The 16249-nt window shown below is 48.8% G+C and overlaps 1 protein-coding gene across 2 annotated transcripts in view; it reads left to right on the top strand.

Moving 5' to 3' along the window:
• SH2B2 (SH2B adaptor protein 2) overlaps positions 1–5188 on the top strand; it is a 31278-nt gene extending 26090 nt beyond the window's left edge. For both annotated transcript variants that reach the window (XM_031967986.1, XM_031967987.1), the window contains exons 7-8: positions 1954–2125; positions 4450–5188. In XM_031967986.1, coding sequence (XP_031823846.1) covers positions 1954–2125; positions 4450–4784 — 507 coding nt within the window. In that variant the 3' untranslated portion in view covers positions 4785–5188. The remainder of the gene's footprint in view (positions 1–1953; positions 2126–4449) is intronic.
• The last annotated feature ends 11061 nt before the right edge of the window (positions 5189–16249 follow it).

Here is a 16249-nt window from a genome sequence, read left to right as displayed (position 1 = left end):
AATCGATCACTCAGTGGGTGAACCCACTTTTTTTGCTGAACCCCACTATTCTCCTCACTGGTCCACAGACAGGAGATGAATACTGCTGCCGTTCCTCTCTCAGGCCTGTCAGAATAATTTGGGGGTTCTTTGTATTATAGTACTAGTCCTTCCCTGCCCCCCCATCAGGGCTAATTGAGCGTTCATAGTCATTGATCTGGCCCTGAGAAGTCATCTTGTCCTAGTTGGCCGTAATAAGGACACAGGCGTTCCCCTGGGCAGCCCAGATGGCGGCCTTGGAACCTCCCGTCCGCATAGGAAGGAGCAGGTGGCTGCTGTGTCCACTGCCCTCCCTGTGGGCTGCAATCTGGGCCCTGCCCTTGAGCTCTCTCCTCGGAAGAGCACCGGTGCACGGCTGGGCCACCTCCTCCCTTCGCCGTGCACGGCGCCGCGCTCTTGGCAGCCTGGGCGATGTCTGAACATCTTAAAGATCATCTCGGAGTTAATGCCTTTCCCTCAGGGGCCCTTCTCTTGGAATCCAGCGCACTCTTGCCAGCCAACTTAAAAGCCAGCTCTCTGATAACCAGGTGATTAATGAATTCCCAGGAGGAAATGGGGCAATTTGTTTTCTCGCTGCGTGGGGGCTGCAGCCGGCCTGGACGTTTGGGGCCTGCAGGGTGGAGTTCTAGGGGAGAGTAAGGACTTGGGTGAAGGGGGAAAGTCCTTAAAGAACCACAGGAAGATTGCCTCCAGTGGGAACCCCAAAGAGAGCTCAGGGCTTCGGGACCCAAGCCAGGCCAGCATTGTCCCATTGTCCAAATTGGGCCTGACCCAAGGGCTGGCTGACCTTTCTTCAGCTTCCACTCGGAAGAGACAAAAGTTAAAAACTGTAAATATGAGAAAACCGCACTCTTCCTGGCCTGCCCAGCCGGAGAGCCCAAAGAAAGGCTAGTAGGACTCCCCTTGCTTGTCACATTTTCCAGCCAAGCTGACCTTTCCACGGGACAGAAACCAGCCCACTCCCTCCTCACTCTCCCTCCTCATCCATCCACAGCTGCCTATTTCCCTTTCCCTCACTCACCTTCACTCCAGACTAACTTGCTCAAGTTTCACTTTCCCCAGAAAACTTTCCTTGACCTCATAACTATTATTGGACTAAAGGATCACAGATGAAAGCGAAGGAGACCCAGAAGACAGACACCTTGTCCAACTTTCTCATTTTATAGAGAGGGAAACTGAGCCACTGAAAGGGGTCAGCCTTCTTCAAAGTGATTGATCTCTGGCTCCACACTGTGCTCCATTTGTCATCTCTGACAGCTTGGGAACCAGCACACGGTCTCTTCTCGGCCAAGGGTCCTTATGTCATTTACGCTTATGTGCTTTTATTTTTTCCTGTCTTCAAGGGGATTGTGATTCCCCCTTGGACTGGGGACTCTCAGAGCAGATACTACGGCATCTCTTTCCAACTCAGTGCAGAGACCGATTGAGGAGGAGCAGCCATGATGGCAGAGACCTTGGTCTTCAATCGAGACTGATACACTTCCCAACTTGCTTTGGGATTATAATATCTAATGCTGAAGGGACTCAGAGACCATCTAGTCTAACCCCACTTGTGCCCATTTTGTAGATGAGGCAACCAAAATTAAATAACTTGCTCAAGGTCACATAGGTAGACGCCGTGAGGCAGGATTTGAACCCAAAACCTCTTCTTCAGAGTCAGGGCTCTTGCTATTACACCACACTGCCTTCTTCTTTCCTTCCTTTCCTCACTTCTTCCTTCCTTCCTTTCCTCCCTCCTTTCCTTCCTTCCCTCCTTCCTTCCTTCCTGTCTTCCTTCTTTCCTTCCTTCCTTCCTTCCTCCTTTTCCTTCTTTCTTTTCTTCCTTCCTTCTTTCCTTCTTTCCTTCCTTTCTCCCTCCTTCTCTTGCTCCCTTCCCTCCACTCCCTTCTTACTGACCCTGGTCTTCCCCCACAGCACCTGCGCCTGTCCCTGAATGAGAATGGCCAGTGCCACGTGCAGCACCTCTGGTTCCAGTCCATCTTTGACATGCTGAGGCACTTCCACACCCACCCCATCCCCCTGGAGTCTGGAGGAGCTGCCGACATAACCCTCCGCAGCTACGTGCTGGCCCAGGCCCCCTTACCTGGTAAGAGGCACCCCCCACCCCCTGTTTTGAGTGCTCCGGAGCCTCTCTCCCTGCTGGGAGGCTGCTGGGAGGGCCCGGCTCCTCTCCTGCCAACAGGCCGCCAGCACCCCATCAGGAGGAGTGGCTGGGTCTGCCTCAGTTGCTTTCCTCCCCCTGGGTGAGGTTGGGGGGTGGGGACCAGGGAGCAGAGGTGTATATGGCTTTCTGGTGGGATGTGTGGGAACCCCATATATTCTCTCTGGCAGTGTCAAGCACCAGTCCTGCCCAGCACTTTCTGTCCAAAGTCTTTCCCAATCCACGATCTTGGTGGGGGCTTAGATCCCATTCCCTGCCCCCAGGAAAGTAAACAGGGAACCCCAAGGCTAAAAGGACCCCCTTCAGCTGGTCCGTGGAGGTTTAGGAAGCACCTCTGCCAGGTTCACAGTGTCAGACTGAAACAGAGGGACCCAGGCCTCCGGGAGCCGGCTGGGGCGGGAGAGACCTGATCTGGGTTAGCCGTGTCCAATCATATTAAACATATTTCCACATTAGCCGGATTGTGAAAGAAGAATCAGAACAAAAGGGAAAAGGCTTGAGAAAAAACTCGAATCCTTTTTCCGAGATCCGTGGAGGCGGCGGCTCTCCTCTCTCCCCCGGGAAGTTCTCCAGCCTCAGTATCCCGAGTTCCTCCAACCGAGCCTCCGTGTTGACAGACTCAGGGCCCTTCACTGTCTTGATCACTTGCCTCCAGGTGCTACCAGTTAATCAGCACACAACCTTTGTGCAGTTTTAAGCTTTAAGACTTTGAAGACACCAGGTGGAGGCCCAGAGCCCAGCACTGTCTATTACAGACGTCGCCTGGCTAGGGCAGAGTTTCCTTAATCTGAATTCTGAGGCAGCCTTAAGATCTTGCTGAGCTTAAGATCCACCCAGACCCCCAGATCTGCTTCAGACTATTCATTATCTAGTCGTGGCTCCCCCACCTTGGGCTCATGAAGTTAGTTTTGTTTCTTTATTGAATTTTACTATTTATATTACATTATAATATAGAATATGTCTCTATATAATATAAATATGTCTCAATATAATATAAAATGAATTCCTTTGGAAGAAACTCATAGAGAGAGAAATAGGGTAACCTGGCTTGGCAGAAGCATGCCCTGGCCATGCCCAGGGCCGAGGGAACCGCTCATGGGCAACACTAGGCTGCCTCAGGATCTCCAGCCTCCCTTCTCCATCCCCGGGGCTTCCAGGGGGGTCAGACCGAGGCAGGTAGGGAGCCCCGGCAGCATCTTGTCACGGCCACTTGGAAGACTTCTGGTTTCCAGTCTAAAGCTGTGTGGTCCTGGGGTTGCTGCTTAACCCTGCACCCGCCCTTCCTCACTGGAAAATGGCTCCTCTCATTGCCACTTCCCGGGGCTGCTGGGAGGAAGGCGGGCTGTGGATCAGCATGTGGCCCCATTATTAGGACTGTTGCTCTATAATCGACCTTCGAGCCAGGAGGGTAAGCCTGGACTCTAGCTCCTCAGTGTCTCCCCTTGGCTTAGGGATGCCTAGGTGGAGCCAGGTAAGAGGCAAATCCAAACCCAAACCCCCCAAAAAGCCGACAAAAAGACCCGATCCCAGAACTAGAGCTGTAGAGGCCTCTCATTTTGCAGATTTGCAGATTTTACATTTTACAGAGAGATGAAATCACTTGATCACACAGGTAGGAAGCTTCTGAGGAAGGATTCGCACTCCAAGCCCAGTACCCGTTATGGGAGTGGGACTGATCCCTGGCTCCCCTCCAGGAGCATCTCTAGGGCTACCTCCCTCCCAATTCCATTTGTGAATGCCGGGTCCCAGACTTGTAGAATATCGGCTCCATGAGAGCAAGGAGAGTTTTGTTTTTGTATTTGTTGTCTATTTAACAGTAGGTGCTTAATAGATGCTTACTGGTTAGTTACTAGAGAATCCGATGGCTAGGGTAATTGAAGAAGGCTTCACGAAAGAAGTAGGCCTCGAAGGGCACCCAGGGCCATCTCCAGGTGTCCTGATCTCTCAGCCCCTGGGCCCAGATGGCTCTGGAGGGAAATTGAGGCTGGGGACCTTGCCCAGCCCTTGCTCAGTCCGATTCATAGCCCGACCTCCCTGATGTCTTTGAGAACAAAGGACGAATAAAGAAGATCTAGCCAATTGAGTGGGGAAAACATTTGGGCAAAGGGATAGTGGGGCGCAAGTGTAGCTGGTAGCCCCAGCAGACAAGGAGGGGACCGCTGGGCCCAGAGTGGGGCTTAAGGGGGGGCAATGGGGAATGAAGGGCTCCAGTGCGTGCCCACTGACGCACTCTTTGTTTGCTTTGGCAGACCCTGGCCCGGCTCCAGGCACGGTCCCCCCGCCTCCCAGCTGCTGGAGTGAGCCCCCCACCCAGCATTACTTCTCTAGCTTCGGCCCCGGGCCCTTCCAGCCGGCTTCCCCCTCAGAGGGCGGAGGCGCCTCTTCCTCCTCGGCCTCCTCCTCCTCGGGCACCGTCCCGCACCCGCAGTACCATCGCACCGAGGGCACGCTGAGCGCCCGAAGCCGCAGCAACAGTGCCGAGCGCCTCCTGGAGCCTCCTGGCCCCGGGTCCGAGGACTATCATGACAGTGAAGGTGCCCGCAACAGGACCCGGGCAGTAGAGAACCAGTACTCTTTCTACTAGGCCCAGGGAGCAGAGTCCCCGGGGCTTCTGGGCAAGGACACCCCCTTCTCTGATGGGGGCGGGGACTGTTTGACCCAATACAGTTCCAGAGGAATCCTCTGAGTTTCGGAGCTGGCCACGTCCTCTCCCCTTTCTTCCCCTTCCCTCCCCCATTTTTCTCTCTGTCTTGGTCACACCTCCCTGGGTCACTGCTCTGGAAACATGCCCCCTGACCCATTCTGGGGGAGGGGGCACGGGCCACTGCCGCGTGGCCAGGATCCGCTGTCCCTTTCCCACTCCTCCGTCCTCCCTTCCCTCCTCCCCCCATGGAGCGGCCCATGGGTCATGAGATTGAGTGCTCTATCAGAAGCTCTTCAGTGAAGATATGGATGTGATTAAAGAGCCTGTTTTAGGGACTGCAGCAATTCTCGAGCTCCGGGCCTCCTTCTTTGCTCTCCCCGTCTTCCATTCTTCTTCCCCCTCACCCCGATATTCCCCCAGTTTCCTGCGGCTCCAGCCCCTGTCGTCTGAGTGAGGAGAGGATCTGGAGGCCGGCAGACGGGGCTGCTCCCTTTCTGGTGCCCTTGCCACTTGCTAGCCCCATGTCCTGCTTTCTGGGCCCCTGATTTCTGATCTGGAGAAGAAGGAGAAGGAGACCGGGACAGGTGCTGGGCGTCTGCCAGCATCACGCTGGGAGCTAGAGGTGCTCGGGTGGGAGAGCAGGGCCCTGCAGGTCGGCTCAGGAGAAATATAAGAGGTAACAGACCATCACGGGTGTGGGTTGGAAAGGGCCCTTGGAGGCTCTGGAGCCCCCTCCCTTCTTTCTTGGGGATCTGGGGCAGGGAGAGCTACATGATCTGCCCAGGGTTGGATCGTCAGTAAGCTCTGAGGCAGGTTTCAAACCCGGGCCTTTCTGATTCCCCCAAGTCCTTGAGATTTGGAGCCAAAAGATTCCTTGCGTGATCATTTAGGGGCCGTGTGACTTTGGGCAAACCATTTCATCATCTTCATGGCCAGTGACCAGTTGGGAGATCCAGTGACCCTTGGGCCCATCCGGCTCAAATTCTCATCTGGTCCCCCATTGGCCTCCTAAGGGCCCTTTCTGAGCTGGGGCTCCTGCAGTTCTCAAATCCAGGTGTAACCCAAATCCAGTAGAAATGGGTGAACCTTTGATCTCCCTTCCCCAAACACACCCACATAGCCAAGGTGAAGCTGGCAGTGATCAGTTATTCAGTCAACAAGTACGGACTGAATGGTCTAACCATGCAAGGGATTCTGGGGGACTCCCAAAGCTCCCAAAGACTTGAACTCTGAGCCTGCCCTGGGAAAGGTGCCCTGATCTGTCTGGGGGTCAGCTTTCTTTGCCATAACATAATGGAGGCTGGGGATGGACTCTGTGATCTCCTATGTTCTTAGTAACTTAACAGCCTATGTCCCTATTGATTATTTTTGAGTGGCTAATTAGCTGACTGAATTCAGTATTATGATTCAAGATGAAGGGAGAGGCAGACAGAGGGTGAAGAAGGTGGGCCCGAAAGAGATGAAAGCAATTCCCAGAATCGCTCGAATAGGAACATCTATAAGTATATGAAATTAAAACAAGATTGTGGGAGGGGGAAGTTGGGAAGGGGTCAAGAAAGGCTATCTGTAGAAGGCGGCACCTGAGCAGGATTCTGAAGGAAATCCACCCCCTTGGAGGCTCCCTCTGTCCATCTAGCACAGTGTTTCTTAGCCCTTTGTGTTCTAGACCCCTTGAGTGGTCCGGTTAAGTCCAGGAACCTTTGTCAGAATGACTATTTGTTGCTACATCCATAACTGAAGGAGATAATACATTTGCAAAAGTCATTATTGCATTATTTTCCACACAAGTTCAAGGACCCTCTGAAATTTCTCCACAGACCCTGAGTTAGAAGCCCCTGAGCAACAGGCAGGCAAGAAGAATGGTCTTAGGGGTAGCTCTCCCGGCTGCTCCCCCACTTGCCCCCTCTTCCTTTTCAATTTTCCTCTGCTGCTGAGCCTCCTCATCGAGGCCTTCCTGCCTCCTTATGAGGCGTCCTCGTTCTCTCGCTCACACTTGGTGGAGGCCCTAGCTTACTTTGGAGGAGTGACCTCAGACAAGAAAGGCAGAAGGATGATTTGGGGGGTTGGATTTATTTTGTTTGCTGAAGTCCGGGGGAGGTTTCCCTCCCAAAATTAAATGCCCTCCAGGTTAGACTGGTAGGAGAAGTTACAAAGAGCGGCTTGAGTAGAGAATGGGGAAAATAGAGTAGAAACCAGCTGTGGCTCCCAGAAGCCTCTGGGTGTCTTAATTCAGGTAGGGGATATAACATCAGGTAGAAGTAGGTGAAGATCAGAAACCAGGGACTCCCAGGTGTCTGATTGGAGGCCCCCTCGAGGAAGAGGAAGCTGAGATGCAGACAGGTAAGTGACATGCAGCCAGAAGCAGCAGAGCTGATATTTGAAGCCGGATCCTGTGACTTCCCTGAGCGCCTTCCACTGCCGTGGGCACCCGTGACAAGGGAGTCCACTTGTGGAGTTGGGTGGCTGCTCTGAGGCAAGTAACTGTGTGTGTTCCCAAGCTCCATTTGTGTCCAGAGGAAGCCAGGGCAGACCTTCTGGAGAAAAGTCCCCAAGAGCCTCTGCCTGAAAAGAGGATCTGGGAACAGGGAGGAGCTGAACCAGACTTTGCCTCTGGATGGAGAGAGAAGGGTGGGTGGGGTGGGGAGGGGATTGATTGAAGCCAGCTGCTTCCCTCCAGCAGCCATGGAGACTGTGGAGGGGCTGTGTCCCTAAGGAGGTCAGCCCTGGAAATAGTCCTTTAGAATGAGCTCCCCCACAACGTCTGGAGAGAATGGAGCTTTGGGAAAGGTCATCGCTCTCCCCCCCCCCAATATGTGTCTTAAATCCCCAGAGCTGGCCAGAGTTTTCACCTTTGACCCCTTGAGCCAATTTTTATCTCCCAGAACACACACATCCCCATTAATGCTAGCTAACACATGAAAGCAAGTCAGGAAGGTCATAGGCGCGTTAACATCCCTACTAAGTGACCCTTAGTCAGAAAAACCTAAGTGGAAAGTTCAAAGTCACACCAATTCTGACACCAAGACAAGCAGCTTTTCTCCTGTGTCTAAGTCATTCCCAACAGATCTCTTGAGCCAACAAACTCTGGATGGAGAGGGAGGGGATTGTAATTTAAGTTACGTTCAAACACCTGGGTTTTTAATGACCCAAAGGAAGCGATCCCTGCCTAGCATCCGGGGACCACATGGAGAGTAGCCCCTGGTCTGCCCCTTTCTGTGTGTGGCCATGACTCTGACGGACTGTGCTGTGAGGCAGTAAGTAATCTCCATCCTTAATTGATAATACAGCCTGCAGCTGGGATCTCAGTGGTTCGGTGTACTTCCAGGCGAGGAAATGCCCTCTACTAATACACAGGAGCTCCTGATTTACAGCTTTTAGTCATAGAGAAAATTACCCGGCCACAGGTTGGCTCAATCAGTTTCTATCAGAAGCAAGATTTGAACTCGGGTTTTCCTAGCAGAAACCAGCTGTCTCACCACTTTGCCAAATCTGCCTCCGACACACTCATATTATTCCGTGGACTTCAGATCAACCAGCATTTAGTAGGCCCATAGTACAGGCAAGACACTGAGGTCGCAAAAGAGAAACAAGTTCTGTCCTTGAGGATATTACGCTCTCCTAAAGAACGGGAAGGATTCGAGATGAGTAAATAAGAGGATTTAAGAAGGCAAAAGTAAAAACTGGAAGCCCCATAGAAGAAATGGACTTTGACCAGAGCTAAAGATTCTAAGATGCTGGGAAGAGAGTGTATTCTATGTGAGGTACAACCAGGGCAAAGTCATGGAGGTGGGACCTAGAACATAACACTCAGGGAACCTCCAGGAGGCCGTCTGGGTTCTAAAACAAAGGTTGCATTCAAGGAAACCATGTAAGATATCTGCAAAGGTCAGTTGTGGAGGCTTTAACCTAGACACTGAGGACTTTGCAGTTTCTCCAGAGATGAGAAACAAAGAACTACCAAAGATCCCTGAGCTTGAGAGACGGCCAGTAGAACCTGGGCTTTGGGGAGATTATTTTGACAAATATGGGGATGCAGGGAATACTGTGAGATAAGCAGAAGTCTGGCTCAGCTCCCAAGGGTCTTTAAAACCAGCTTCAGAAGTTTCCAATTTCTTGGGGAGCGATGGGAAGCAATGGAAGGGGTTGCGATCCGAGCTATAATTAGAAAAGATTAATTGACAGTGGAATTCAGGATGGCTTGCAGGGAGGAAAAGACTGAAAGAAGGGAGACCAATTAGGAAGCTATTGCAACAGTCTTAGGTCAGAGGTAATGGGCACTTGAACCAGAGTGGAGGCAGGAGGAGCGGAGAGGGAAGGAGAATTGAATTATGCTCTGTAGGTAGAATTAACAGGCGGTGGACACTAATTGGCTGGGGGGGGGGGGAGAAGGAAGGAAATGAAGATGACTCAGAATTTTTGAACCTCGGTGACTGGGAGAATGATTTAAGATGATAAAAATAGTGGCGTCGGGAAGGGGAGGGAAAGCTGGGGGATTTGGTTTTACAAGTACAATGGCCTTGTACCATTTCCAGCCAGAAATGTTGATGTATTTGGCAAAGAAGGGAAAAATAAATGGTAGCTTGAGGAGGGCATAAGGGAGAGAAAAGTCTGTCAGGGCTTGTAGGATTAGCCAATTGTTTTTAGGAGCCTACTATGTGCCAGGCAGTGCTGCTCAGTTCTGAGATTACAAATACAAAATTGAGATATCCTCTGCCCTCGGGAAGCTTATGTTCTAGCCCTGTGAGAGACAATACACATTGGAGGAGTGGTGGCAATAAGTGATCAACAGGAGTTTGTTAAGCACCTGCTCTGCGCCAAATACTCGGCCAGAAAGCCAAAAGTAAAATTTCCTGCCTTCAGGGAGTTTATGTTCTAGTAGATAACATGTACATGTACTAGGTAAATGTGAAATTTAAGGGCTAGGGACTAAAGCTGGGATTTCGTTGATCTTGGGACTCCTGGGTGAGGAACTCTACTAATCACATCAATATCTTCTCTTTGACTATGGGAATACCTAAGGACAGGTTAAGCGATTTGCCCACTGGTGTGCAAAATTGATTTGTACGAAGAAAATAAATAGTAAGTCATTTCGGGAGTGATTAGCGGTCGGGGAGGGACAATTAGGAAACATGGCATTTAAGGTAAGCTCTGAAGGGAGCTAGAATTTCTGAGGTGAGAAGAGAGGGAGTGAATTCCAGGCAATGGGGAGATGGCCTGGGAGACAGAAAACAGAATGTTGAGCTTGGAAACAATCATAGATGAGCAGTTAAAGATCTGGATGTAATGAGCCTGGAAAGTTGCTAGGTACCAAATTGGGAAGATCTTTAAATACCAAACAGAAGAGTTTATATTTGATCCCAAGGAGGTACTGGGACTTCTTGAGGGTAGGAATGACCCCACAGAAAGACTGTGCTTTAGGAATTTGTTTTTTGTTTTTTTAAAGGATCATAAATTTAGACCTGGGAGGAACTTTAGAGTCCAACTCTCCTATTTTGCAGATGGAGGAATTGAGGGTAAGAGATGCTAAGTGCTCGCTCAAAGCACAGAGCAAGTTAAGTTTCCAAATCAGGATTTGAACTCATGACTACCCCCTATGCCACCTTTGATAGGTGTATGGAGAATGGATTAGAATGGGGAGATCCCGGAGGAGACCACTCGGGAGACTTTGGCAATAGTGTAGGTGAGAAAAGACGAGGGCTGGAACTGGATGTTGGCCATGTGAGGAGAGAGAAGGGGCCATGTGCAAGAGATGTTGTGTAGGTAGCATTAACAAGACTTGTCCTATGTTTGGTTGGAGACCAAGGAGTTGAAAATGACTCTGAGGTTATGAGTGGATGACTGGTGCCTCTGAAAGAAATGTGGAAGTAATAATGGAAGGGGGATATATTTAGGGAGAAAGAAGACCAAGTTCTGGTTTGCACATGTGGAGTAGGACATGCCTTTGGAACTTCTTATTGGAAACATTTAACGGGTGGAGGGAGGAGGAAATGGAGTAAGGTCAAAGAAGAGATGGAAGAGATTAAGTCAAAAGCAGTGGTGGGAGCGTGGAAAAGTCTTGGGAAGCGGAATCCTTCCTCTGAGAAGAGAGGATGGGGAGACATTGGGGGGAAATGTCAAGGTAAAATGGTGACGGGTCGAGTAATTACAACAGATGGCCTCTTTGTCTTGGTAAAATCAGGATCTCAGTCATCTGCTGAAAATGAGTGGGGAGTGGGGTTGAAAATGTTTGGAGTAAGTACTTGGGAGGCTGGGAGGCCACCAAAGAGAAAGCAGATTTCCATGCATCGGGGAGGATGTAGCTGCAGTTATATAACGTGAATTTGTGGTGAGCAAAGTCGAGGAAATTTCTTCCAGGCTTGACAGGCAGGAACAGAGTAACTGAATGGGTTATGAAGAAGGGGAGGATGGAGGGAGGGAAAGGTCAAGAGAATGGTGGAGTCCATCCTGAGGAGGGAGGTTAGCCAAGCCAGAAGTTGGCAGAAAGCCTGGAAAGCAAGGGAGAGGTGGGATACTCTAGAACAGTTCCCAAAATATGGTCTAAGGAAACTGGGGTTTCTTGAGACCGTTTTAGGGGATCTGTAAGGTCTAAACTATTTTCATAATGATACTAGTACATCCTATGTATGGTAATTATTGATACGTACAGCCCACAGAAGCGAAAGGCTTTTGGAAAGGGAGGATCCTCATAATTAGGAAGTGTGAGAGGGGAGAGTAGCTGGGCAGTAAGTTCTTTAAGGACAAGGTAGTGCTGGGTTTTCCACTCCATTGGTGGAATGGATGGGGAGAGAGTAGAATAATCTGGTTACCTGGACTTCAAAATTAATCAGTCATTCAACAAGTATTTCTTTTATTGTTGTTGGGCTTTGGGATTTTTTTTTTTTTGGTGGGGGGGGTTGGTGAAGCAATCTGGATTAAGTTAATCAAGGTCACACAGATACTAAATGTCAAGGGTCTGGAGTTGGATCTGATTTCAAGTCCCTTACTCCAGGGCCTGTGCTCTAACCACTGCATAACCTAGTTGTCCCTCAATGAACATTTCTACATTACCTACCAAGTGCCAGAAATTGTGCTAAGTGCGAGGGGCACAAAGACAAAGACGTCCCTGCCCTCAATGAGCTTCCATTCTATCAATGTAAAAAGAAGAGAGGTAGCTGATTAAAGCTGGCTGAATGAAGGTCAGGCCTCCAAATTGGCCAGCGGGAAGATGGGAAACAACAGGAGCGGGACTCTTCTTCCTCCATCTTTAGTGGATGGGAAAGGATAGCCTTTAGAAAAAAAATAAGTGGTTTTATTCAAGACCAATCATTCAGGTTAAAGTGTGTGTGTATATATATATATACTTCCTTCCTCCTTTTCCTAAAATATAGCATCTATATTACATAAAGTTTGCTTGTGAAAAATATCCAGAAAAGGGCCACAGTTTGGGGGTGAGGAGAGGAGGAAAGGGAGAAGGGGGTCTCAGAAGGACTGAGGGGAGGGGGAGCTTTCTGCAGTTCCTGTGGCCAACAGGTGATGAGGAACCTGAAGGACTTCTCAACAAGAGGAGGGAAGTGAGGTTTTCGTTAGCTTGCTCAACAGCCCCAAGGTTATTTTTGAAATCCTTTTGACACATCCGGGGGGGACCCCTCCCATGTCTGGAATGTGTGGAGAAGAACAGACAAAACTGGGGGGGGGGGGGGAAATCTCACCACCAGCTGTACTTGGTTTGCCTCCCCAGTCGACATTTATTAAGAACCCACTGTGTGCCAAGTACTGTGGGACACAAGCAAGACAAAAGCAAAAGAGACCAACCCCTGCTCTGCTGAAAGATCCTGGTGCTATGGAAAGGAGTATTCCCCACGGAAGATCCTTCCTCTTGATATTTTGTGGAAAGAAGCCCTCCCATTATCCCCACACCCTATTACCCCTACCACCCTCCCTCCCTTGCCCCCCGGCCACACACATGTACATCATGGTAGGGGATGACTTCTTCCTCCTCGTCTTGGAGGTTTTGTCTGGCCCTTATGTTCCTCAGCCTTCATTACCATCACTACCCTCAACAAAATACTCCAGAAAGCTTAACGTTCTATCAAAGCCAGAACTAGGAGTAGTCCATGTGGGGAGCTGCTCCAGACGTCACACACACTAGGATGCCACAAGTGATCCTTTCCATGCTACTTTTGATTAACGTGCATACTCTGATGCTGGAAAACAGCTCTCTATGGAGGGTATTTGTTTAGTGATGGGTCAAGTCTCATGTGTTAGAATAGCATTAAGTAGGTGCTTAACAAGTCCTTGTCAATCAGTTAATGACCACTATATCACAGATGCTGCCAGCCCTGGGCTCAGGACACTTTGATTGGGACCCCATGCTTCTCCGTGTAGTCTAAAGCCCCATATGGTTTTTTGGATGCCGTGTCATACGACTGACCCATTTGGAGCTTGCAGTCCACTCCAGACATTCCCCCCAGAGCTTTTTCATCCAAAATGCTAAATATCTGTGTTTCCCCCATATCATATTTACAAAGTGATTTCTATTTATTTATTTTGCTGAGGCAGTTGGGATTAAGTGACTTGCCCAGGGTCACACAGCCAGGAGTGTTAAGTGTCTGAGGTCAGATTTAAATTCAGATCCTCCTGACTTCAGGGCCAGTGCCCTATCCACTGTAAAAAGTGATTTTTAAAGTATTTGTCAAGAATTTAAATTTAAATTATCTAAATACTGATAGTAAATCCAAGTACATTAAATACCTAATATATACCATGCAAAACACACTGATGGACAAAAAGGAAACACCCCATGCTCTCAGTAAGCTTATATTCTATTGGAAGAAGTCCATTGCCTAGGGTGAATAGCAACAGGGGAAAAAAAAGAGAAAAAGAAACTATCACAGGCATTTATTAAGTGCCTACTGTGTACAAAGCATTATGTTAGACACTGGGGAAAGTATGAAATTAAGAAAAGAGATAGTCCCTCCCCACAGAGAGATGAGTTTGGGGGCTAGTTTGAGCATATACCCACAAAGAGAGCTATAATCCAAGCCTGATTATATAAGTGCATCGGAGAGTTGGAAAAGAGTGAGTTCTCAGAGGAAGTGAGACCCTCTGCAGGAAGAGGTTTAGGGGTAGCAAGAGGGCTTCTTGCAGAAGGTTCTCTTCAAGGTGGGCTTTAACAGAGGGGCAGGAATTAAATGAGAAGCAGTGAGAGGGTTTGGAGGGAGGTCTGGCCTTAGGGTCAGGAAAATTCAGGTCTAACCCCTGATGTGGGTAGGCTGGGTAAACTTGGCCAATTTATTGAATCTCCCAGGGTCCCCAGGGAACTTGAAGAGACAGAACTTCAGAGCAGGTCCTGATCTGCTTCTGGAGAGGGAGTGTCCCTGAGGGATAAATCTTGTACCAAGAAAATGACAGGTTCAACAACAACAACAAAGTCAGTTTACAAAGGAGAAGAGTCGGGATATTTTAGGAAAAGGACACATTTTATTTATTGTTATGAAATGAATAAATATGAATATATTTATATTCAGTAGTCAGAGAATAGTTGGGCCAAAAGGATTAAATATTTATCTAGTGTCTACTTTGTGCCCTGCCAGGTAGTAAGTAATTATTTGTTTCAAACATCATCTTTTTGATTCTCACAACAACGCTGCAAGTAGGTACTATTATCATTCTCATTTTACAGATGGGGAAACTGAGGCAAAGTTAAATGACTTGTCCAGGGTCACGCAGCTAGTAAAAATTTGAAATCAAGGCCTTCAATGCCTCCAGGTCCAGAAATCTATCTTGTCTCTGTCCCAAAATATAGAGAATATACAGGAAAGTGAGTACCCCATATGGAAGGCCTTAACTACAAAGCAGAAGAACCTGAACCTGACAAGCGATAGAGAAATACTGGAACAGGAGCAGCAAGTACAGATTTCCTACATAGATAAGATCATTCTGGCAGTTCAATGGATTAGAAGGAGAAAGAAGGGAATATGAAAAGATCTGCAAAGACATAGCCTATGAGAGGCTTCTTAACCCAGATCCTCTGCTGTCTGAAGGATTCTGGGATAGATATATCATGGGTCTGCAAACTTGAATAGAAAAAAAGACTAACCTTTAGCTGCAGTTTAGCATTTTCTTACCAAAAAAAATAAATAAATAAAATGACAAATAAATAAAAAGTATAATATTGAGAAGAGGCCCCCGGACGGCCCAGGGGATTCTCCACATAAATAAAGATCCCTGCAGGTAAGCACAGTTATGATAAAGAGGGCCTGGGCAGGTAGAAAAGGCTTTGTGAATTTAGAGAGAAGGGCTAGGAGGCGAGGGATGGGAAGGCAGATCTAGACTTGCAGCTGAGGACATTTATCCCCCTCACCCAGGGCTATGAAGTTTCTTTATTTAAAGGCCCACACAACAAAGTTTTTGTTTTTACTCTAGTCCTGCCCTCCAACAGCCTGAAGGACAGTGAACTGGCCCCCTATTTAAAAAGTTTGAGGAGCCCTGCGTCTAGAGTTCAGCATTTCCCTCCTCAAGCATCTCTCTTAAAACGTGACCCATGACTCTCGGAGGGGAAGCACGTTCTGTCCCTGGTCTTATCAGCAGCTGGGACCCGGTTGGTTGCACATTTTCTGATAGGTGAGACATATGGGCACTATGAGGATTCTGGGTAACTTTTCCCAGAGAAGGCAGAGAAAAGACACTGGTCTCAGGGTGAAGGAGGCCAAGAAGGGAAGGAGGGGCCAGCCACAAACTCTACCAGCTTCCAAATCTTGCTAGAGGCTGAGAGGAGTCAGTACAATGTGGAGGAAAGGGCGGGCAGCCTAATACGTTCCAGCTCAGCTGTTAACTCCTTGTGTGACCTTGGGTCTCTCTGGACCCACAAGGGCTGGGGGTTGGGCTCCAGAGTCTTTAAGGATCCTTCTAGCTCTGATATTCTGTGATCTCTGAATTCTATGATCACTGGCAATGAGAGTATTCAGGGCTGGGCTTGAGGGAGGGCGAGAAAATCCTGTGCATGTAACTCTCAGCTAGTGCTTGGGGTGCCCCAGCCCATAAGCTTTTGGGACCAAGTGCTGCTATCGAGGTGCAGGGTCTCAAGTCCATCTTGGTAAAGGGTTGATTAGGCAGTAAGGTATATCAGGTAAAGGGCCTGGAAGCAAGAAAATCTAGACTCAAATCCTACCTCTGGAACTCCCTAGGTGGTCTTGGCAAGTCTTTTAACTTATCTCAGGATCAGTTTTCCCCATCTGTAAAATGGGGATAATAATCACACCTTCCTCACATGATTTTTGTAAGAATAAAATGAGTTAATTCTAAGCCAGATAAATTTTGGCTGTTTTCTGAGCCTTAGTTTCCTCACCTGTAACAATGAGAGAATTGGACTCAGTGACCACTAACATCCCTTTGTTCCTGTTTCCTGTCCAAGTAACTTATCCAGG

The sequence above is a fragment of the Sarcophilus harrisii genome, chromosome 4, assembly GCF_902635505.1.
Source record: "Sarcophilus harrisii chromosome 4, mSarHar1.11, whole genome shotgun sequence".
NCBI lineage: Eukaryota > Metazoa > Chordata > Mammalia > Dasyuromorphia > Dasyuridae > Sarcophilus > Sarcophilus harrisii.
This window is presented reverse-complemented; position numbering and strand designations above follow the sequence as displayed.